Consider the following 21,064-nt stretch of genomic DNA (forward strand, 5'->3'; position numbering starts at 1 on the left):
TCACACACACACGGAGAAGCATCTGTGAGTCACATGATGCATGAGGAGAGCGTTCCCGGTTCACACTGTAGAAGTGTAGAAGCTGCAAACATCATCTGTGAAGTGTGTGCTTCATCCTATATGCCCTGAACTGAAAAACAATGCTAGCACTTTACAATAATAGCATTTAGCATTATTACTGACTAACGCACGGCCACTGTTGGACGAGAGTGTGTTTCTGTCGTCTTCAGGACAGACCAAAGCTCCAGCTGTCTTTGAGTTTCTAAATATATCCTTAATGACAAACTGATGAGTCTTTCTCCAGCTGTCACTCAATCCATCCAGCCAATCAGACGCTTGGCTTGCTGAAGTCTTAATTATTAGCAAGATGCTCGAGATCCGCTGCAGTATGAATATGAACACAGCACTGTAATGAATGCACTGAGGTCGTGTGTGTGTGTGTGTGTGTGTGTGTTTGAGACTCACTTCCGCTCTATTATTAGTGTGTTGAATGTGAAGCACATGGCAGGGTCTGTCATCTGTTGATGGCGTGTGGCTGTGAGACGTGTGTGTGTGTGTGTGTGTGTGTGTGTGTGTGTGTGTGTGTGTGTGTGTGTGTGTGTGTGAGACGTGTGAAAGCGATGACTCCCGTGTCGCCGTTGGCCGCGTCGCTCTCCCATATGGCCAATCAGACGGCAGCTCCTCAGATCCTGTTACAATTGGCTCTGTTCCTCGAGTTCAGTGTGTGTGTGTGTGTGTGTGTGTGTGTGTGTGTGTGTGTGTGTGTGTGTGTGTCCTCGTCCAGGGAAACGTCTTCATCTGCCGTCAGCAGAGCTCGCCGTCCTCCAGCGCCTCCTATATATTATAACTAGCACTGTCAGCCGACTAATATTTTCATACGAATTAAACACTGCTCTGATGGGACAAGGGGCCCTTATTACACATTGTAGTTAAATGTTTTAGCTGTCATTTTGATTTTTGTTTGATTTTTTAAATTTTTTATAATTGATCATTAAATTGACAGTTCTGTAGTTTTAACACATCAGAGATACAAAGCCAAAAACTGTTATAAATCAGTTTAGCCCATTGTAAAAAAAAAAAAGTAGTTTATTTAATATATTTTATTATTATTTTGTATCATTTATGTTGTTAATTTTATTAGATAATTATTTTTATTTTATATTTTTATTTTATATTTTACATTTTATTTCATTTTTTGTTATATATTTTTGCACTTTATTTCATATTTTTCATTTAATTTTATATTTATTTTGTTTTATATTTTTTGCACTTTATTTAGTATTATAATCTATTTTATGTTTATTTTATTATACAACAATTATTTATATTTTTTATATATATTTTTTTGCACTTTATTTCATATTTTTAATTTAATTTAATATTTATTTTTCTGTTTTACATTTTATTTGATATTTGATTATTTCTCCTGTTCTCTCTCTGCCGTAAGTGGGCTCTCGTCTTCACACCCACCTGTTCGCCGCTCTGAGTCATCATGCGTAGGAGGACTGATGGTGATTTTAGAGTATAATCGACACCGTCCTCCAAGTGAGTCTAATTCATAATTCATACTTACGGTAATTGTTTGGCTGTTCTACTTTCCGGCCTGCTTTACTGCTCTTTTTCTCACTCGTCTGACAGCAGAAGCAGAACTGCATTTCCATATTCTGTCATCGCCACCTTATTTCTCTCTCTGTTGCTTCCTTTTTGGGGCAAAAGGGAACTCTGGGTAACATATTCTGCATTTGCCGTCAAAGTGCTGACAGATTTTACCTTGTTTTTCAACAAGTGAGTCTTTTTGTAGCTTTTTAAACCCGAGCATAATCTTATAATGCACATTAGATTATATACCCACATCCACTCAACACTGCAGTAAATCAGCGGTTATCAACCGGCTTTCCTTCCTCTATCACTTCACAGTGACGTTTATTAATTTATTTGACCTTTCTTATGTTTTCAGTCCTAACTAAACACGATTTGCATGTTGTGTTGATGGAAAGAGTTTACTCTGGAAACAAGCGGGAGAGTTTGAAGAGGAAAGCAGAGCAGCCAAACTGCAGCAATTACAGATATATGCAAAATAATTCAGATGAGGAGAAGAAGGTCGTTGTGGAGAAGGTCAGCGTGGTGAAGAGAAAGCTGAACGCTCGGACAGATGCATCGCATTATCTCACACACAGGAGCTCGAACACCACATGTGTGAAATCTGAAGGCACTAAATACACTATATTGCCAAAAGTATTGAGAAATGCTTATTGAGTTCAGGAGTTCCAATCACTTCCAAGGCCACAGTTGTGTAAATCAAGCACTAGACGTGCAGACGCTTCTACACACATCTGTGAAAGAACGGGTCTCTCTCAGGAGCTCAGTGAAATCCCAGAACGGAGTCACGCTGAGGCTCACAGTGCGTCTCCAACTCTCTGCAGTCAACAGCTCCAGACCTCCAGACGTCTGTGGCCTTCAGATCAGCTCAGGAACAGGGCATCTCCAACTCTCTGCAGTCAACAGCTCCAGACCTCCAGACGTCTGTGGCCTTCAGATCAGCTCAGGAACAGGGCGTCTCCAACTCTCTGCAGTCAACAGCTCCAGACCTCCAGACGTCTGTGGCCTTCAGATCAGCTCAGGAACAGGGCGTCTCCAACTCTCTGCAGTCAACAGCTCCAGACCTCCAGACGTCTGTGGCCTTCAGATCAGCTCAGGAACAGGGCATCTCCAACTCTCTGCAGTCAACAGCTCCAGACCTCCAGACGTCTGTGGCCTTCAGATCAGCTCAGGAACAGGGCGTCTCCAACTCTCTGCAGTCAACAGCTCCAGACCTCCAGACGTCTGTGGCCTTCAGATCAGCTCAGGAACAGGGCGTCTCCAACTCTCTGCAGTCAACAGCTCCAGACCTCCAGACGTCTGTGGCCTTCAGATCAGCTCAGGAACAGGGCGTCTCCAACTCTCTGCAGTCAACAGCTCCAGACCTCCAGACGTCTGTGGCCTTCAGATCAGCTCAGGAACAGGGCGTCTCCAACTCTCTGCAGTCAACAGCTCCAGACCTCCAGACGTCTGTGGCCTTCAGATCAGCTCAGGAACAGGGCGTCTCCAACTCTCTGCAGTCAACAGCTCCAGACCTCCAGACGTCTGTGGCCTTCAGATCAGCTCAGGAACAGGGCGTCTCCAACTCTCTGCAGTCAACAGCTCCAGACCTCCAGACGTCTGTGGCCTTCAGATCAGCTCAGGAACAGGGCGTCTCCAACTCTCTGCAGTCAACAGCTCCAGACCTCCAGACGTCTGAGGCCTTCAGATCAGCTCAGGAACAGGGCGTCTCCAACTCTCTGCAGTCAACAGCTCCAGACCTCCAGACGTCTGAGGCCTTCAGATCAGCTCAGGAACAGGGCGTCTCCAACTCTCTGCAGTCAACAGCTCCAGACCTCCAGACGTCTGAGGCCTTCAGATCAGCTCAGGAACAGGGCGTCTCCAACTCTCTGCAGTCAACAGCTCCAGACCTCCAGACGTCTGTGGCCTTCAGATCAGCTCAGGAACAGGGCGTCTCCAACTCTCTGCAGTCAACAGCTCCAGACCTCCAGACGTCTGAGGCCTTCAGATCAGCTCAGGAACAGGGCGTCTCCAACTCTCTGCAGTCAACAGCTCCAAACCTCCAGACGTCTGAGGCCTTCAGGTCAGCTCAGGAACAGGGCGTCTCCAACTCTCTGCAGTCAACAGCTCCAGACCTCCAGACGTCTGTGGCCTTCAGATCAGCTCAGGAACAGGGCGTCTCCAACTCTCTGCAGTCAACAGCTCCAGACCTCCAGACGTCTGTGGCCTTCAGATCAGCTCAGGAACAGGGCGTCTCCAACTCTCTGCAGTCAACAGCTCCAGACCTCCAGACGTCTGTGGCCTTCAGGTCAGCTCAGGAACAGGGCGTCTCCAACTCTCTGCAGTCAACAGCTCCAGACCTCCAGACGTCTGTGGCCTTCAGATCAGCTCAGGAACAGGGCGTCTCCAACTCTCTGCAGTCAACAGCTCCAGACCTCCAGACGTCTGAGGCCTTCAGATCAGCTCAGGAACAGGGCGTCTCCAACTCTCTGCAGTCAACAGCTCCAGACCTCCAGACGTCTGTGGCCTTCAGATCAGCTCAGGAACAGGGCGTCTCCAACTCTCTGCAGTCAACAGCTCCAGACCTCCAGACGTCTGTGGCCTTCAGATCAGCTCAGGAACAGGGCGTCTCCAACTCTCTGCAGTCAACAGCTCCAGACCTCCAGACGTCTGTGGCCTTCAGATCAGCTCAGGAACAGGGCGTCTCCAACTCTCTGCAGTCAACAGCTCCAGACCTCCAGACTTCTGTGGCCTTCAGATTAGCTCAGGAACAGGGCGTCTCCAACTCTCTGCAGTCAACAGCTCCAGACCTCCAGACGTCTGTGGCCTTCAGGTCAGCTCAGGAACAGGCCGTCTCCAACTCTCTGCAGTCAACAGCTCCAGACCTCCAGACGTCTGAGGCCTTCAGATCAGCTCAGGAACAGGGCGTCTCCAACTCTCTGCAGTCAACAGCTCCAGACCTCCAGACGTCTGTGGCCTTCAGGTCAGCTCAGGAACAGGGCGTCTCCAACTCTCTGCAGTCAACAGCTCCAGACCTCCAGACGTCTGTGGCCTTCAGATCAGCTCAGGAACAGGGCGTCTCCAACTCTCTGCAGTCAACAGCTCCAGACCTCCAGACGTCTGAGGCCTTCAGATCAGCTCAGGAACAGGGCGTCTCCAACTCTCTGCAGTCAACAGCTCCAGACCTCCAGACGTCTGAGGCCTTCAGATCAGCTCAGGAACAGGGCGTCTCCAACTCTCTGCAGTCAACAGCTCCAGACCTCCAGACGTCTGTGGCCTTCAGGTCAGCTCAGGAACAGGGCGTCTCCAACTCTCTGCAGTCAACAGCTCCAGACCTCCAGACGTCTGTGGCCTTCAGGTCAGCTCAGGAACAGGGCGTCTCCAACTCTCTGCAGTCAACAGCTCCAGACCTCCAGACGTCTGTGGCCTTCAGATCAGCTCAGGAACAGGGCGTCTCCAACTCTCTGCAGTCAACAGCTCCAGACCTCCAGACGTCTGAGGCCTTCAGATCAGCTCAGGAACAGGGCGTCTCCAACTCTCTGCAGTCAACAGCTCCAGACCTCCAGACGTCTGAGGCCTTCAGATCAGCTCAGGAACAGGGCGTCTCCAACTCTCTGCAGTCAACAGCTCCAGACCTCCAGACGTCTGAGGCCTTCAGATCAGCTCAGGAACAGGGCGTCTCCAACTCTCTGCAGTCAACAGCTCCAGACCTCCAGACGTCTGAGGCCTTCAGATCAGCTCAGGAACAGGGCGTCTCCAACTCTCTGCAGTCAACAGCTCCAGACCTCCAGACGTCTGAGGCCTTCAGATCAGCTCAGGAACAGGGCGTCTCCAACTCTCTGCAGTCAACAGCTCCAGACCTCCAGACGTCTGTGGCCTTCAGATCAGCTCAGGAACAGGGCGTCTCCAACTCTCTGCAGTCAACAGCTCCAGACCTCCAGACGTCTGAGGCCTTCAGATCAGCTCAGGAACAGGGCGTCTCCAACTCTCTGCAGTCAACAGCTCCAGACCTCCAGACGTCTGAGGCCTTCAGATCAGCTCAGGAACAGGGCATCTCCAACTCTCTGCAGTCAACAGCTCCAGACCTCCAGACGTCTGTGGCCTTCAGATCAGCTCAGGAACAGGGCGTCTCCAACTCTCTGCAGTCAACAGCTCCAGACCTCCAGACGTCTGAGGCCTTCAGATCAGCTCAGGAACAGGGCGTCTCCAACTCTCTGCAGTCAACAGCTCCAGACCTCCAGACGTCTGAGGCCTTCAGATCAGCTCAGGAACAGGGCGTCTCCAACTCTCTGCAGTCAACAGCTCCAGACCTCCAGACGTCTGTGGCCTTCAGATCAGCTCAGGAACAGGGCGTCTCCAACTCTCTGCAGTCAACAGCTCCAGACCTCCAGACGTCTGTGGCCTTCAGGTCAGCTCAGGAACAGGGCGTCTCCAACTCTCTGCAGTCAACAGCTCCAGACCTCCAGACGTCTGTGGCCTTCAGATCAGCTCAGGAACAGGGCATCTCCAACTCTCTGCAGTCAACAGCTCCAGACCTCCAGACGTCTGAGGCCTTCAGATCAGCTCAGGAACAGGGCGTCTCCAACTCTCTGCAGTCAACAGCTCCAGACCTCCAGACGTCTGAGGCCTTCAGATCAGCTCAGGAACAGGGCGTCTCCAACTCTCTGCAGTCAACAGCTCCAGACCTCCAGACGTCTGTGGCCTTCAGATCAGCTCAGGAACAGGGCGTCTCCAACTCTCTGCAGTCAACAGCTCCAGACCTCCAGACGTCTGTGGCCTTCAGGTCAGCTCAGGAACAGGGCGTCTCCAACTCTCTGCAGTCAACAGCTCCAGACCTCCAGACGTCTGTGGCCTTCAGATCAGCTCAGGAACAGGGCGTCTCCAACTCTCTGCAGTCAACAGCTCCAGACCTCCAGACGTCTGTGGCCTTCAGATTAGCTCAGGAACAGGGCGTCTCCAACTCTCTGCAGTCAACAGCTCCAGACCTCAAGACGTCTGTGGCCTTCAGATCAGCTCAGGAACAGGGTGTCTCCAACTCTCTGCAGTCAACAGCTCCAGACCTCCAGACGTCTGTGGCCTTCAGATCAGCTCAGGAACAGGGCGTCTCCAACTCTCTGCAGTCAACAGCTCCAAACCTCCAGACGTCTGAGGCCTTCAGATCAGCTCAGGAACAGGGTGTCTCCAACTCTCTGCAGTCAACAGCTCCAGACCTCCAGACGTCTGTGGCCTTCAGGTCAGCTCAGGAACAGGGCGTCTCCAACTCTCTGCAGTCAACAGCTCCAGACCTCCAGACGTCTGTGGCCTTCAGATCAGCTCAGGAACAGGGCGTCTCCAACTCTCTGCAGTCAACAGCTCCAGACCTCCAGACGTCTGTGGCCTTCAGGTCAGCTCAGGAACAGGGCGTCTCCAACTCTCTGCAGTCAACAGCTCCAGACCTCCAGACGTCTGTGGCCTTCAGATCAGCTCAGGAACAGGGCATCTCCAACTCTCTGCAGTCAACAGCTCCAGACCTCCAGACGTCTGTGGCCTTCAGATCAGCTCAGGAACAGGGCGTCTCCAACTCTCTGCAGTCAACAGCTCCAGACCTCCAGACGTCTGTGGCCTTCAGATCAGCTCAGGAACAGGGCGTCTCCAACTCTCTGCAGTCAACAGCTCCAGACCTCCAGACATCTGTGGCCTTCAGATCAGCTCAGGAACAGGGCGTCTCCAACTCTCTGCAGTCAACAGCTCCAGACCTCCAGACGTCTGTGGCCTTCAGATCAGCTCAGGAACAGGGCATCTCCAACTCTCTGCAGTCAACAGCTCCAGACCTCCAGACGTCTGAGGCCTTCAGATCAGCTCAGGAACAGGGCATCTCCAACTCTCTGCAGTCAACAGCTCCAGACCTCCAGACGTCTGTGGCCTTCAGGTCAGCTCAGGAACAGTGCGTCTCCAACTCTCTGCAGTCAACAGCTCCAGACCTCCAGACGTCTGTGGCCTTCAGGTCAGCTCAGGAACAGTGCGTCTCCAACTCTCTGCAGTCAACAGCTCCAGACCTCCAGACGTCTGTGGCCTTCAGATCAGCTCAGGAACAGGGCGTCTCCAACTCTCTGCAGTCAACAGCTCCAGACCTCCAGACGTCTGTGGCCTTCAGATCAGCTCAGGAACAGGGCGTCTCCAACTCTCTGCAGTCAACAGCTCCAGACCTCCAGACGTCTGTGGCCTTCAGATCAGCTCAGGAACAGGGCATCTCCAACTCTCTGCAGTCAACAGCTCCAGACCTCCAGACGTCTGTGGCCTTCAGGTCAGCTCAGGAACAGGGCGTCTCCAACTCTCTGCAGTCAACAGCTCCAGACCTCCAGACGTCTGAGGCCTTCAGATCAGCTCAGGAACAGGGCGTCTCCAATTCTCTGCAGTCAACAGCTCCAGACCTCAAGACGTCTGTGGCCTTCAGGTCAGCTCAGGAACAGGGCGTCACCCACTCTCTGCAGTCAACAGCTCCAGACCTCCAGACGTCTGTGGCCTTCAGATCAGCTCAGGAACAGGGCGTCTCCAACTCTCTGCAGTCAACAGCTCCAGACCTCCAGACTTCTGTGGCCTTCAGATTAGCTCAGGAACAGGGCGTCTCCAACTCTCTGCAGTCAACAGCTCCAGACCTCCAGACTTCTGTGGCCTTCAGATCAGCTCAGGAACAGGGCGTCTCCAACTCTCTGCAGTCAACAGCTCCAGACCTCCAGACGTCTGTGGCCTTCAGGTCAGCTCAGGAACAGGGCGTCTCCAACTCTCTGCAGTCAACAGCTCCAGACCTCCAGACGTCTGTGGCCTTCAGATCAGCTCAGGAACAGGGCGTCTCCAACTCTCTGCAGTCAACAGCTCCAGACCTCCAGACTTCTGTGGCCTTCAGATTAGCTCAGGAACAGGGCGTCTCCAACTCTCTGCAGTCAACAGCTCCAGACCTCCAGACGTCTGTGGCCTTCAGATCAGCTCAGGAACAGGGCGTCTCCAACTCTCTGCAGTCAACAGCTCCAGACCTCCAGACGTCTGTGGCCTTCAGATCAGCTCAGGAACAGGGTGTCTCCAACTCTCTGCAGTCAACAGCTCCAGACCTCCAGACTTCTGTGGCCTTCAGATCAGCTCAGGAACAGGGCGTCTCCAACTCTCTGCAGTCAACAGCTCCAGACCTCCAGACGTCTGTGGCCTTCAGATCAGCTCAGGAACAGTGCATCTCCAACTCTCTGCAGTCAACAGCTCCAGACCTCCAGACGTCTGTGGCCTTCAGATCAGCTCAGGAACAGGGCGTCTCCAACTCTCTGCAGTCAACAGCTCCAGACCTCCAGACGTCTGTGGCCTTCAGATCAGCTCAGGAACAGGGCGTCTCCAACTCTCTGCAGTCAACAGCTCCAGACCTCCAGACGTCTGAGGCCTTCAGGTCAGCTCAGGAACAGGGCGTCTCCAACTCTCTGCAGTCAACAGCTCCAGACCTCCAGACGTCTGAGGCCTTCAGATCAGCTCAGGAACAGTGCATCTCCAACTCTCTGCAGTCAACAGCTCCAGACCTCCAGCCTTCTGTGGCCTTCAGGTCAGCTCAGGAACAGGGCATCTCCAACTCTCTGCAGTCAACAGCTCCAGACCTCCAGACGTCTGTGGCCTTCAGATCAGCTCAGGAACAGGGCGTCTCCAACTCTCTGCAGTCAACAGCTCCAGACCTCCAGACGTCTGTGGCCTTCAGATCAGCTCAGGAACAGGGCGTCTCCAACTCTCTGCAGTCAACAGCTCCAGACCTCCAGACGTCTGTGGCCTTCAGATCAGCTCAGGAACAGTGCATCTCCAACTCTCTGCAGTCAACAGCTCCAGACCTCCAGACGTCTGTGGCCTTCAGATCAGCTCAGGAACAGGGCGTCTCCAACTCTCTGCAGTCAACAGCTCCAGACCTCCAGACGTCTGTGGCCTTCAGATCAGCTCAGGAACAGGGCGTCTCCAACTCTCTGCAGTCAACAGCTCCAGACCTCCAGACGTCTGTGGCCTTCAGATCAGCTCAGGAACAGTGCATCTCCAACTCTCTGCAGTCAACAGCTCCAGACCTCCAGACGTCTGTGGCCTTCAGATCAGCTCAGGAACAGGGCGTCTCCAACTCTCTGCAGTCAACAGCTCCAGACCTCCAGACGTCTGTGGCCTTCAGATCAGCTCAGGAACAGGGCGTCTCCAACTCTCTGCAGTCAACAGCTCCAGACCTCCAGACGTCTGAGGCCTTCAGGTCAGCTCAGGAACAGTGCATCTCCAACTCTCTGCAGTCAACAGCTCCAGACCTCCAGCCTTCTGTGGCCTTCAGGTCAGCTCAGGAACAGGGCATCTCCAACTCTCTGCAGTCAACAGCTCCAGACCTCCAGACGTCTGTGGCCTTCAGATCAGCTCAGGAACAGGGCGTCTCCAACTCTCTGCAGTCAACAGCTCCAGACCTCCAGACGTCTGTGGCCTTCAGATCAGCTCAGGAACAGGGCGTCTCCAACTCTCTGCAGTCAACAGCTCCAGACCTCCAGACATCTGAGGCCTTCAGGTCAGCTCAGGAACAGTGCATCTCCAACTCTCTGCAGTCAACAGCTCCAGACCTCCAGCCTTCTGTGGCCTTCAGGTCAGCTCAGGAACAGGGCATCTCCAACTCTCTGCAGTCAACAGCTCCAGACCTCCAGACGTCTGTGGCCTTCAGATCAGCTCAGGAACAGGGCGTCTCCAACTCTCTGCAGTCAACAGCTCCAGACCTCCAGACGTCTGTGGCCTTCAGATCAGCTCAGGAACAGGGCGTCTCCAACTCTCTGCAGTCAACAGCTCCAGACCTCCAGACGTCTGTGGCCTTCAGATCAGCTCAGGAACAGTGCGTAGAGCTTCATGGAGTGGGTTTGCATGGCCGATAGTCCTGAGCTCAACCCGATAGAACAGCTTCGGGATGAGCTAGAGCGAGACTGATAGCTTCTCGTCCAACATCAGAGCCGGACCTCACTAATGCGCTTCTAGAAGAATCCTCAAACATTCCCATAAACACACCCCTAAACCTTGTGGAAAGCCTTCCCAGAAGAGCTGAAGCTGTTATAGTTTCAAAGGGTGGAGCAACCCCATATTAAACCCTATGGATCAGGAATGCGATGCCATTAAAGTTCATGTAAAGGCAGATGTCCCAAAACTATTATAGTTTTAAAGGCAATATTCACTTCTGCAATGGTCAAGTTTGACTTGTCAAGTTAATCATCTTAAAGACGGAAGAGTGTTTGAGATCTACTCTCTTCATTCTTGTTTTCCAGAGCAGTTTGCTTTCGAACATAAACTCATTATGTCTCTGATTTTGCTCATTAGGCTCCTAACTAATTATCCAGGTTTAGAAACACAAGATATAATGTGAAAGAAAAGATGGTTTCCTTGATGTGCTAACCAGCGATTTACTTTTTCTGTGCAAAAAAACAAAAACAAAACATATAATTAGTCCATTCATGGTGTGCACTATATTCCATATGTGTGTTTCATAGCAGAATCTTCTTCATAGAGTTTGAAATAATGAGAGAGTTTTGAGTAATGCTTCGTTCAGGACTGAACCGAGTGTCGTATCAAACACGATACAGAACTATTGTATGAATGTGAAGGTAATGTAGATGTGAAATTATTTAAAAATTCATCTTTTCTGATTGACTGGTGTTTAACAAAGGGAGCATTTTGTCCTTTGAAAAATCGTTAAAAATCGTTAAAGGATAGATAGATAGATAGATAGATAGATAGATAGATAGATAGATGACACGTACTGTATGTTGAGTAGCAGAGAGCTGGTGAAATATTTGCTCTTGGATGTAATCTCTCCTTAATGCAGTGAGTGTCTGGAACACCGAATGTGTCTTGCGTCTCTGGAGCTGTTGAATGTAAAAACCCTTTTGTGTTGCAGAAGACGTGTTCATGACTTCATCTCCAGTTTGCTGGATTCACAGAATCATCAGGTGGGTCACGACTCAAGAATGGATCTCGAGGAGGAAAAGAAGTACAACACTGCTTTAAAAGAGTGGAGAAACGCTGGCGTATGATTGGTTGTTGATGTGTGATAGTAAATGAGGATGTCAACATGGATATCCTCAAAAAACATCATATGATCACATTTATATGTAAACAGTTTTGGTGTCGAGTCTGGAATAAAACTAGAATAAGTCCTGCGCTGCCGTGTTTACATTGGGCCAGTGGTATTTTACTATCCTTAATAAACAATCATCGGTTTTATTAATATTTTGAACTAGCTTTTATTTTTATATTTTTTTCATTATTTTTTTTTAGTAATTTGTGCTAACACATTACAACAAGGTCCATTAGTTAATTTTAGTTAATGCATTGTTTATTAAAACTATAACCATTCATTGTTAGTTCATGTCAGCTCAGATACAACTTTTGATTTCAATCATGTATTAGTAAAATTACATTAAATGCTTTTGAAGTACTTCTAAACTAACAAGTTTAACTAATGTAACCTTGTGCAAATTGTTGCAAATTGTGTTTTGTGCTTTTGCATTTTTATAAATTGTTGTTCTTTTTGAAATGTTACTGTAGCTTAATTTGTTTTTATTGTTATTTGAGTTTTAGTTTTTATTTATTTGCCTTTGGTTATGTTAGTGCTTCTACATGTAATTTTCATTCAATTTTTAATCTAATGTTTATATTTTCTTTCCGCTGAAACTGAAGTGTTTGAGTAGATGTGTTTGAGTAGATGTGTTTGAGGACTACATCAGTGGTCCTGCCAGAAGGGCTCTGGTGAAGCCGTGAGCCGGTCCGCTGGTGGGTTAGAGCTGATCGAGCTGTTTAGCCTGTATAATGAAGTGTTTGAGTAGATGTGTTTGAGTAGATGTGTTTGAGGACTACAGCAGTGGTCCAGCCAGAAGGGCTCTGGTGAAGCCGTGAGACGGCCCGCGGGTGGGTTAGAGCTGATCGAGCTGTTTAGCCTGTATAATGAAGTGTTTGAGTAGATGTGTTTGAGTAGATGTGTTTGAGGACTACAGTAGTGGTCCAGTCAGAAGGGTTCTGGTGAAGCCGTGAGACGGCCCGCGGGTGGGTTAGAGCTGACCGAACTGTTTAGCCCGTTTGAGGACTACAGTAGTGGTCCAGCCAGAAGGGCTCTGGTGAAGCCGTGAGACGGCCCGCGGGTGGGTTAGAGCTGACCGAGCTGTTTAGCCCGTTTGAGGACTACAGTAGTGGTCCAGTCAGATGTGTTTGAGTAGATGTGTTTGAGTAGATGTGTTTGAGGACTACAGTAGTGGTCCAGTCAGATGTGTTTGAGTAGATGTGTTTGAGTAGATGTGTTTGAGGACTACAGTAGTGGTCCAGTCAGATGTGTTTGAGTAGATGTGTTTGAGTAGATGTGTTTGAGTTGATGTGTTTGAGTTGATGTGTTTGAGTGGATGTGTTTGAGTAGATGTGTTTGAGTAGATGTGTTTGAGTAGATGTGTTTGAGTAGATGTGTTTGAGTTGATGTGTTTGAGTGGATGTGTTTGAGTAGATGTGTTTGAGGACTACAGTAGTGGTCCAGTCAGATGTGTTTGAGTAGATGTGTTTGAGTAGATGTGTTTGAGTTGATGTGTTTGAGTAGATGTGTTTGAGTAGATGTGTTTGAGGACTACAGTAGTGGTCCAGTCAGATGTGTTTGAGTAGATGTGTTTGAGTAGATGTGTTTGAGGACTACAGTAGTGGTCCAGTCAGATGTGTTTGAGTAGATGTGTTTGAGTAGATGTGTTTGAGTTGATGTGTTTGAGTTGATGTGTTTGAGTGGATGTGTTTGAGTAGATGTGTTTGAGTAGATGTGTTTGAGTAGATGTGTTTGAGTAGATGTGTTTGAGTAGATGTGTTTGAGTTGATGTGTTTGAGTGGATGTGTTTGAGTAGATGTGTTTGAGTAGATGTGTTTGAGTAGATGTGTTTGAGTAGATGTGTTTGAGTTGATGTGTTTGAGTAGATGTGTTTGAGTAGATGTGTTTGAGTAGATGTGTTTGAGTAGATGTGTTTGAGTTGATGTGTTTGAGTGGATGTGTTTGAGTAGATGTGTTTGAGTAGATGTGTTTGAGTGCTACATCAGTGGTCCAGCCAGAAGGGCTCTGGTGAAGCTGTGAACCGGTCCGCTGGTGGGTTAGCGCTGACCGAGCTGTTTAGCCCGTATAAGGAAGTGTTTGAGTCGGAACGGAGCGGTTGTAGATGAATGCTTCAGATGAGAGCAGACGAGACGCTCTTGAACTCTGCCAAACAGTTGTGTGTGTGTGTGTGTTTCCATAAGACCAGAGGGGAAAAAAGCATTTGAGCGAGCAATGGCCTTCGGGGGTTGCACTGAATGAAATGCTTTTTTTTCCAATCCCCACCTCACTCAAGAAGCGTTCACTCGTTCGTTCGTTCGTTTGTTTGTTTGGTTCAGATTTTATTTCCTCTTTCTCTCTCTCTTTCTCTCTCTCTCTCTCTCTCTCTTCTTTCTTTTCCCGTTTTGCTTTGAGTTGATCTTTGACATCCACGCGTGCCCCGGGATGTCTGTCACAAACTGCAGTCCAACCTTGTGACAATGCTTGATTTCTTCCCGTGCCTTTTTATGACCTTCTTCTTTTTTCATTTCTTTCTTTTGTTTCTGTTCTTTCCTTCAAGGTCTGGCGCACCTGACGTTAAACAGCCAAGGTATGGTTCATTCCGTTTTCCATTCTTTTGTTTAGTGAGGAATCAGATCTGTGGGTCTCTCTCTCTCTCTCTCTCTCTCTCTCTCTCTCGCTCACCCTTACTGTATGTCCCCCTCTCATCTTACTGTACGGCTGTCTGAAGACCTCTGACCTCCCAGACACAGGTAACGCTCTTCTGTCTCGCTCTCGCTGGGGTTGACATGATGAAATGCTTGTGTTCAGAATGCGCAGACTCTCGTTCTGTGGACATTCTCATTGTTTGGCAATTATTCACTCGTTTAGTGTTAGATCTGCTCTGTTCCTCAGCGTTGATTGATTGATCTGAGTGGTTTTCTGATGCAGTATTATAACCAGTCTGTCTGTTTTATATCACTAGTCATTGACTCAAGCATTTTCTCATCTGTTTAACTGAAACGATCGTTCTGTCATCATTGTTCAAACCCGTATGACGTTCATTTCTGGGAAATATCATTCACTGAATGTCTGTGTTGTTTTGTTCCCAATGTTCATAAAAATATCAAAAAGTCATACAGGTTTTTAGAACAACACGAAGGACAGTAAATGATGACAGAATGATGTTTTTTGACTGAACTATCTCTGTTTAGTTTATTCATGAGGACTAGTTTATTTTACTGTCTGTCACACATTTAAAAGGCCTGTATTTTTGGTCTCAACTGGTTGTTGTTTCATTTGTTTTTAGCTCAATGACACTCGTTATTTAACTGATCTACCTCTCAGAACTGTTTCTTCTCTCACATCAGTGTTTTCACATCACTCAGTTTTCTGATTTGGGTTGGTCACGAGTTAATACTGGTAATCAAAGTGATGGAAGCGAGATGTGATGGTGTTTGTCGTCCAACGCTCCTGCTTTTGAATTTCAGCCCAGTTTTGAAAGCACTACTTTTCCCTGGAGATTGATTTGTGTTTCACAGACATACTTTGTAATTTTAATCCCGTCTGTGTTTTTCCTCACTGAACTTGTAAAAATTACTGATCAAAAGTGCTAGCTCTTGATCAAAAGTGCATTCATCCTGATCTAAAAGAGCGTGCGTATGAGAGGAGATCTTTCTTGCCGGTGAAAGGGCACATTCAGAAATATTTTGCCATTCAGAAATAGAGAATTTGCACAGTTAAGTGCAGTGATCCACTCCTCGGCGCAAAACAGCAGATTTCCCAAAAAAAAAAAAGAGCAAGCACAGGCGGCGAGTGTCTTTTTAAAGATGTCTTTCCGTCTGTGTGTTTTCCTGGATGCGGCCCTTTTCCGGCCTTCATCTGATGGCCGCGATTGCCGTCTCACGATAGATCTTCCAGTTTACAGCAAAATGTGTCAAGAGCAGAGTCTGGTGGGCGATAGAGTACACCGACAATAAATGTTTTGTCATAATTGTTAATCTCAATGAATAAAGACTCACAGTGGTCATCCTCCAAATAAAAATCACAGGTATTTACTTGGAGACTGCTCTTAACATAAAGGCAGACCCCTCCACCTGTTCTATTTGGTCTGTTCTTAATGTGTAGATTGTACCCATCGAGGTTAAGTAAATCAGCATTTGAAAAGTCATTAAGCCAGGTTTCACTACACCCAATAACATCAAAATGACAGCTTGAGTTAGACAGTAGGGAGGCTAAATCAGAATGATGTTTTTTTAGGCTTCTGATGTTTAAATGTAACAGTGAATAATTATATATATATATATATATATATATATATATATATATATATATATATATATATATATATATATATATATATATATCATTAAATGGTTTTAAGTTACCAGGGTCAAAAACATTACAAGTAGTATATACCCATATCAATGCAGTGCTGAGAATCTCCAACGATATTGAAATCATCAAAACCCATAATATAAACAGTACAGATTGATCATGGAGTTTTCTGGGATTACATTGAGACATTGACATGGCGGTAGCAGCAAACACACTCGGAGCAACCAAACACACGCACATACACACAACACACACTCAAAGAAGTATTCTAGTACCATTGTGTAAGCAATTTGTACCACGCCGCATTCATCAGCGCCGACTCGCAAAAAAAAAAAGTAGCCTCTTGAAAATGAAAAGCAAAATGTCTCTCACCTCTCCGCCCTCCTGCCTGGAAACAAGGTTCGAGCCTCCCGTAAAGGGGAGTAGGCTACTGGAAACATTAAGTCATGATAGAGAGACTGTCGCCCGTAATCAGCAAAAGTAGAGGCAAACAGATCACCGCTGTCAATGGAAAACGGAATAAAATAGGAACTCTACTTCAAACGACAGTAAGCCGTAGCCTACTGGCCTGCCATCCTCGTTGCATGAATTTGGGCAAACTATGATCTTACAGTAGGTGTTCCGCGAGGGCAAGCAGACAATGAAGGCTTCAGCCTCAGCTACCGTGGGAAAGTGCTTCCTACCTCCCGACTCCGGGTACAGCAGGACCGCCTTGAACCCTCGCTCGTACAACTCCGACATGACCGCCTTGAACTCATTTCGCTGCTCCACAACCTCTAGGGGATAATCCTCAAACACAAGGATGGGATGATCCCGGAATTTCAGCCTACCCCTCATGGTCCGGGAATGGCGGATGATCTTGTCCTTTACCTGGAACCTGAGGAGATGAATGATGACCAGTCTTGGCCGCTGGTTGGGTGGAGGTTTAAGTTCTCAGACCCCTCCAAAGACCTCCTCGAGCATCTTGGTAAAGAAAGCTGTCGGTTGTGGCCCCTCCATGGATTCAGGTACACCGATTACCCTGATGTTGTTGCGCCAGCTCCGTGATTCGAGGTCGACAACTTTAGTTGCTAGTTTAGCATGGTCTGTCTGGAGCTTGGTGATAGCTTTCTTGGCAGCCTTCAGGCATAGCTCTCGCGCGTCACCTTCACTCTCAAAGATTTCGAGTTACTCAGCGTGTTCTGTCACGGTAGTTATGACACCGTTCAACTTGGTCTTGAGAGCTGAGAGAGTTTGTTTAAAGTCCTCGGAGATGGCAGTTCGATGAGACTCAAGCAGGTGGGTGAGGGACGCCATGGTGACCGCCTCGGCGTTTGGGTCGGTCTGCACCGCTTTAGTTTTCGGCATGGTCACAGCAGCTCAATAGCAGATCAGCAAGTTAGTCAATCTACTACTTTGGATAGATTTAGGAGAGAGTTAGGTTACAAACAGTGAGTTTAAAGATGAGCAAACATTAGCAAGAGCGTGAGACGCGAGACGCAGTGTGCTTCACTTGTTACCACATCACGTGATTCACGAGATTCACGGTTCATGCTCTCATTGCGAGAGCATGTCAAGTCAAGTCAAGTCAAGTCACCTTCATTTATATAGCGCTTTTAACAATATGAATTGTTTCAAAGCAGCTTTACAGTGATAATAATAACAGTAACAGAGATTTACAGCAGATATTTTGTTTTGGCTTTACAGCAGCTCTAGAATAAAGCTATTGTCCAGCTAAAGTTAGTTAGCCACTTCACCGTTCTAACAGAAAACCCTGAACGCACTCCGGCCACCCATTCGCACAAAACAGTGCCTGATGGCTCTAGAATGCACTCACTGAGAATCCTGTTGAATGTGCCCTAGTTATTGGCGATTCTATTACACGGAACGTGAAAATATAGAAGCCAGCCACCATAGTCACATGTTTGCCGGGAGCCAGAGCGCCTGACATCAAAGCAAATTTAAAAGTGCTGGCTAATGCTAATCGTTAATTCTCTAAGATTATTATTCACGTCGGCACTAATGATGTTCGACTCCGCCAGTCTGCCACTCCGGAGATCACTAAAATGAACTTTAAAGAGGTGTGTGAACTCGCAAATATGATGTCAGGCACTGTAATTTGCTCTGGCCCCCTTCCTGTTTGCAGGAGTGATGAGATACTTAGTAGATTGTCCTCACTCAATAGCTGGTTTTCTAAGTGGTGTCCGCAAAATAATATAGAATTCTTAGACAATTGGAAAAGTTTTTGGGGCAGACCTGACCTGTTGAAAAGAGATGGTATTCATCCCTCCTGGGATGGTGCTGCTCTTCTCTCTAGTAATATGGCTCATAGTCTTAGAGCTCAAACATGACAGTCTGGGGCTCAGGTCAGGAAGCAGACAGACTGGCTAAACCGACCGTCTGCTAGCTGTCTCACGTCACCCAGGTCAGATAAATCCCATCACATAGAGCCTCTTTCACCTAGCTATCATCATATAGAGACTGTGTCTGTTCCCCGAATTAGGACATACAAAAAACTTCCAAACCCATCTAAGGGTAAAAATGTAATTGATGTTCAACAAATAAAAAAAACAGATATAATACAAATGAGCAAATGATAAAGCTTGGGTTGCTGAATATTCGATCGCTTACTTCAAAAGCACTTATTGTTAATGATATGATTACAGACTATAATCTAAATCTGCTGTGTTTGACAGAAACCTGGCTAAAACCAAACAATTATATTACTTTAAATGAGTCCACCCCGCCAGATTACTGTTATAAACATGAACCTCGTCTGAAAGGCAAAGGGGGAGGTGTTACTTTAATTTATAGTAATATTTCCAGAATTACTAGTCTAGTTTCAAATATAATTATTTAAAGTGTTGGTGCTTAATGTAACAATATATATAGTGTAATATAGTGTAAATGATAAATCACGTTTGAGATTTGTGCTGGCTACTGTATACAGGCCACCAGGGCACCATACAGACTTTATCAAATAATTTGCTGACTTTCTATCAGAGTTAGTATTGGCTGCAGATAAAGTCCTAATTGTTGGTGATTTTAATATACATGTAGATAACGAAAAAGATGCATTGGGATTGGCATTTAAAGACATTCTGAACTCTATTGGAGTTAGACAACACGTGTCAGGACCTACTCATCGTCGTAGTCATACTCTAGATCTAATATTATCACATGGAATCAATGTTGATGCCGTTGAAATTCTGCAGCAGAGCGATGACATCTCAGATCATTATCTAGTCTCGTGTAAACTTCATTTAGCCAAGGCTGCAAAGCCGACTCCGTGTTACAAATATGTTAGACCTATCACTTCTGCCACTAAAGATTGCTTTATTAATAATCTTCCTGATCAGTTTCAGCATCCCAGATAGCTCAGAAGAACTAGATATTGCGACAGAAACTTTTAAATCTCTCTTTTCCAGCACTTTAGACACAGTTGCTCCGTTGCGCTTAAAGAAGATTAAAGAAAATAGTCCAACGCCGTGGTACAACGAGCACACTCGGGCCCTTAAGAGAGCAGCCCGAAAAATGTAGCGCAACTGGAAGAAAACAAAACTAGAGGTATTTCGCATTTCATGGAAAGAGAGCTCGATTACTTACAGAGAGGCCTTAAAAGCTGCTAGATCTGCTTATTTTCCAACCCTATTAGAATAAAATAAACAAAACCCTAGCTATTTATTTGAAACAGTGGCTAAACTAACGAAAAAGAAAGCTTCAACCCCAGAAGTTTCCAAGCAGCACAGCAGTAATGACTTTATGAACTTCTTCACTTATAAGATTGATAATATCAGGGAGAAAATTATAACTATGCAACCATCTACTACAGTATCACATCAGGGAGAGCTTTGTAGTCTCCCTAAGGAAAACTTCAAAGAGGAAGAATTTGCTAAACTCGTTAAATCATCTAAATCTACAGCATGTATGTTAGACCCTATACCGACTAAGCTACTGAAAGAGATGCTTCCAGAGGTTATAGATCCTCTTCTTTATATCATTAATTCATCTTTGTCATTAGGATACGTACCAAAAACCTTTAAGCTGGCTATGATTAAACTGCTTGTTAAAAAACGCAACTTGATCCTACAGAATTAGTCAATTACAGGCCGATCTCGAATCTACCTTTTCTGTCAAAGATACTAGAAAAGGCGGTATCCTCACAACTGTGTTCCTTTTTAGAAAGAAATTATATCTGCGAGGATTTCCAGTCTGGATTTAGACCGTACCATAGTACCGAGACAGCTCTCGGAGTTACAAATGATTTGCTCTTATCATCCGATCGTGGTTGTATCTCGCTATTAGTGTTACTCGATCTTAGTGCTGCATTTGACACCATTGACCACAACATTCTTTTAAATAGACTCGAAAACTATGTTGGCATTAGTGGAATTGCATTAGCATGGTTTAAATCATACATATCTGACCGTTATCAGTTTGTAGCAGTAAATGAAGAGATGTCATATCGTTCACAAGTTCAGTATGGCGTACCACAAGGCTCAGTACTAGGACCGTTGCTGTTCACTCTGTACATGCTACCATTAGGAGATATCATTAGGAAGCATGGCATTAGCTTTCACTGTTATGTCGACGATACTCAGCTCTATATTTCTTCACGCCCTGACGAAACTTACCAATTCACAAAATTAACGAAATGCATAGCTGATATAAAAAATTGGATGACTAGTAATTTCCTAGCACCAAAACTTTGGAACAGTCTTCCTAACATTGTCCGGGAAGCAGACACACTCTGTCAGTTCAAAGCTAGACTAAAAACACATCTCTTTGACCTAGCATTCACATAATACATTATAGACTTCTATAATTCAATGTTAGGCTGCATAGATTATAGAGAGAGAGAGAAAAAAAAAGACTGCAGGTACGGATGGCACGAGCGCGTGCGAGAAAATATAGCAATATAAACAACAAGGAATGATAGTAAATAAAGATTATATCAGTGAAAACAGTGAAACAGGGATGTTCCTGGTTAAAGGGTCCCAAAGATGCACTGTTAATATGCTGCCATTTTGGCCAGGTCTCTCTTGAAAATGAGGTTTTAAATCTCAATGAGATCATCTGGTTAAATAAAGGTTCAATAAAAAAATAAAATAAAAAAGACTGCTCTGTCGCCTA

General features: G+C 46.5%; 1 protein-coding gene across 18 annotated transcripts in view; it reads left to right on the forward strand.

The window, feature by feature from the left end:
• nrxn2b (neurexin 2b) overlaps positions 1-21,064 on the forward strand; it is a 516,672-nt gene that overhangs the window by 158,611 nt on the left and 336,997 nt on the right. For 16 of the 18 annotated variants that reach the window (XM_079865860.1, XM_079865864.1, XM_079865877.1 and 13 more), the window contains exon 4: positions 14,196-14,225. The exons of the other annotated variants lie outside the window; for them this stretch is intronic. In XM_079865860.1, coding sequence (XP_079721986.1) covers positions 14,196-14,225 — 30 coding nt within the window. The remainder of the gene's footprint in view (positions 1-14,195; positions 14,226-21,064) is intronic. 18 annotated transcript variants of the gene reach the window in all.

The sequence above is a fragment of the Squalius cephalus genome (assembly GCF_949319135.1).
Source record: "Squalius cephalus genome assembly, chromosome: 3".
Lineage (NCBI taxonomy): Eukaryota > Metazoa > Chordata > Actinopteri > Cypriniformes > Leuciscidae > Squalius > Squalius cephalus.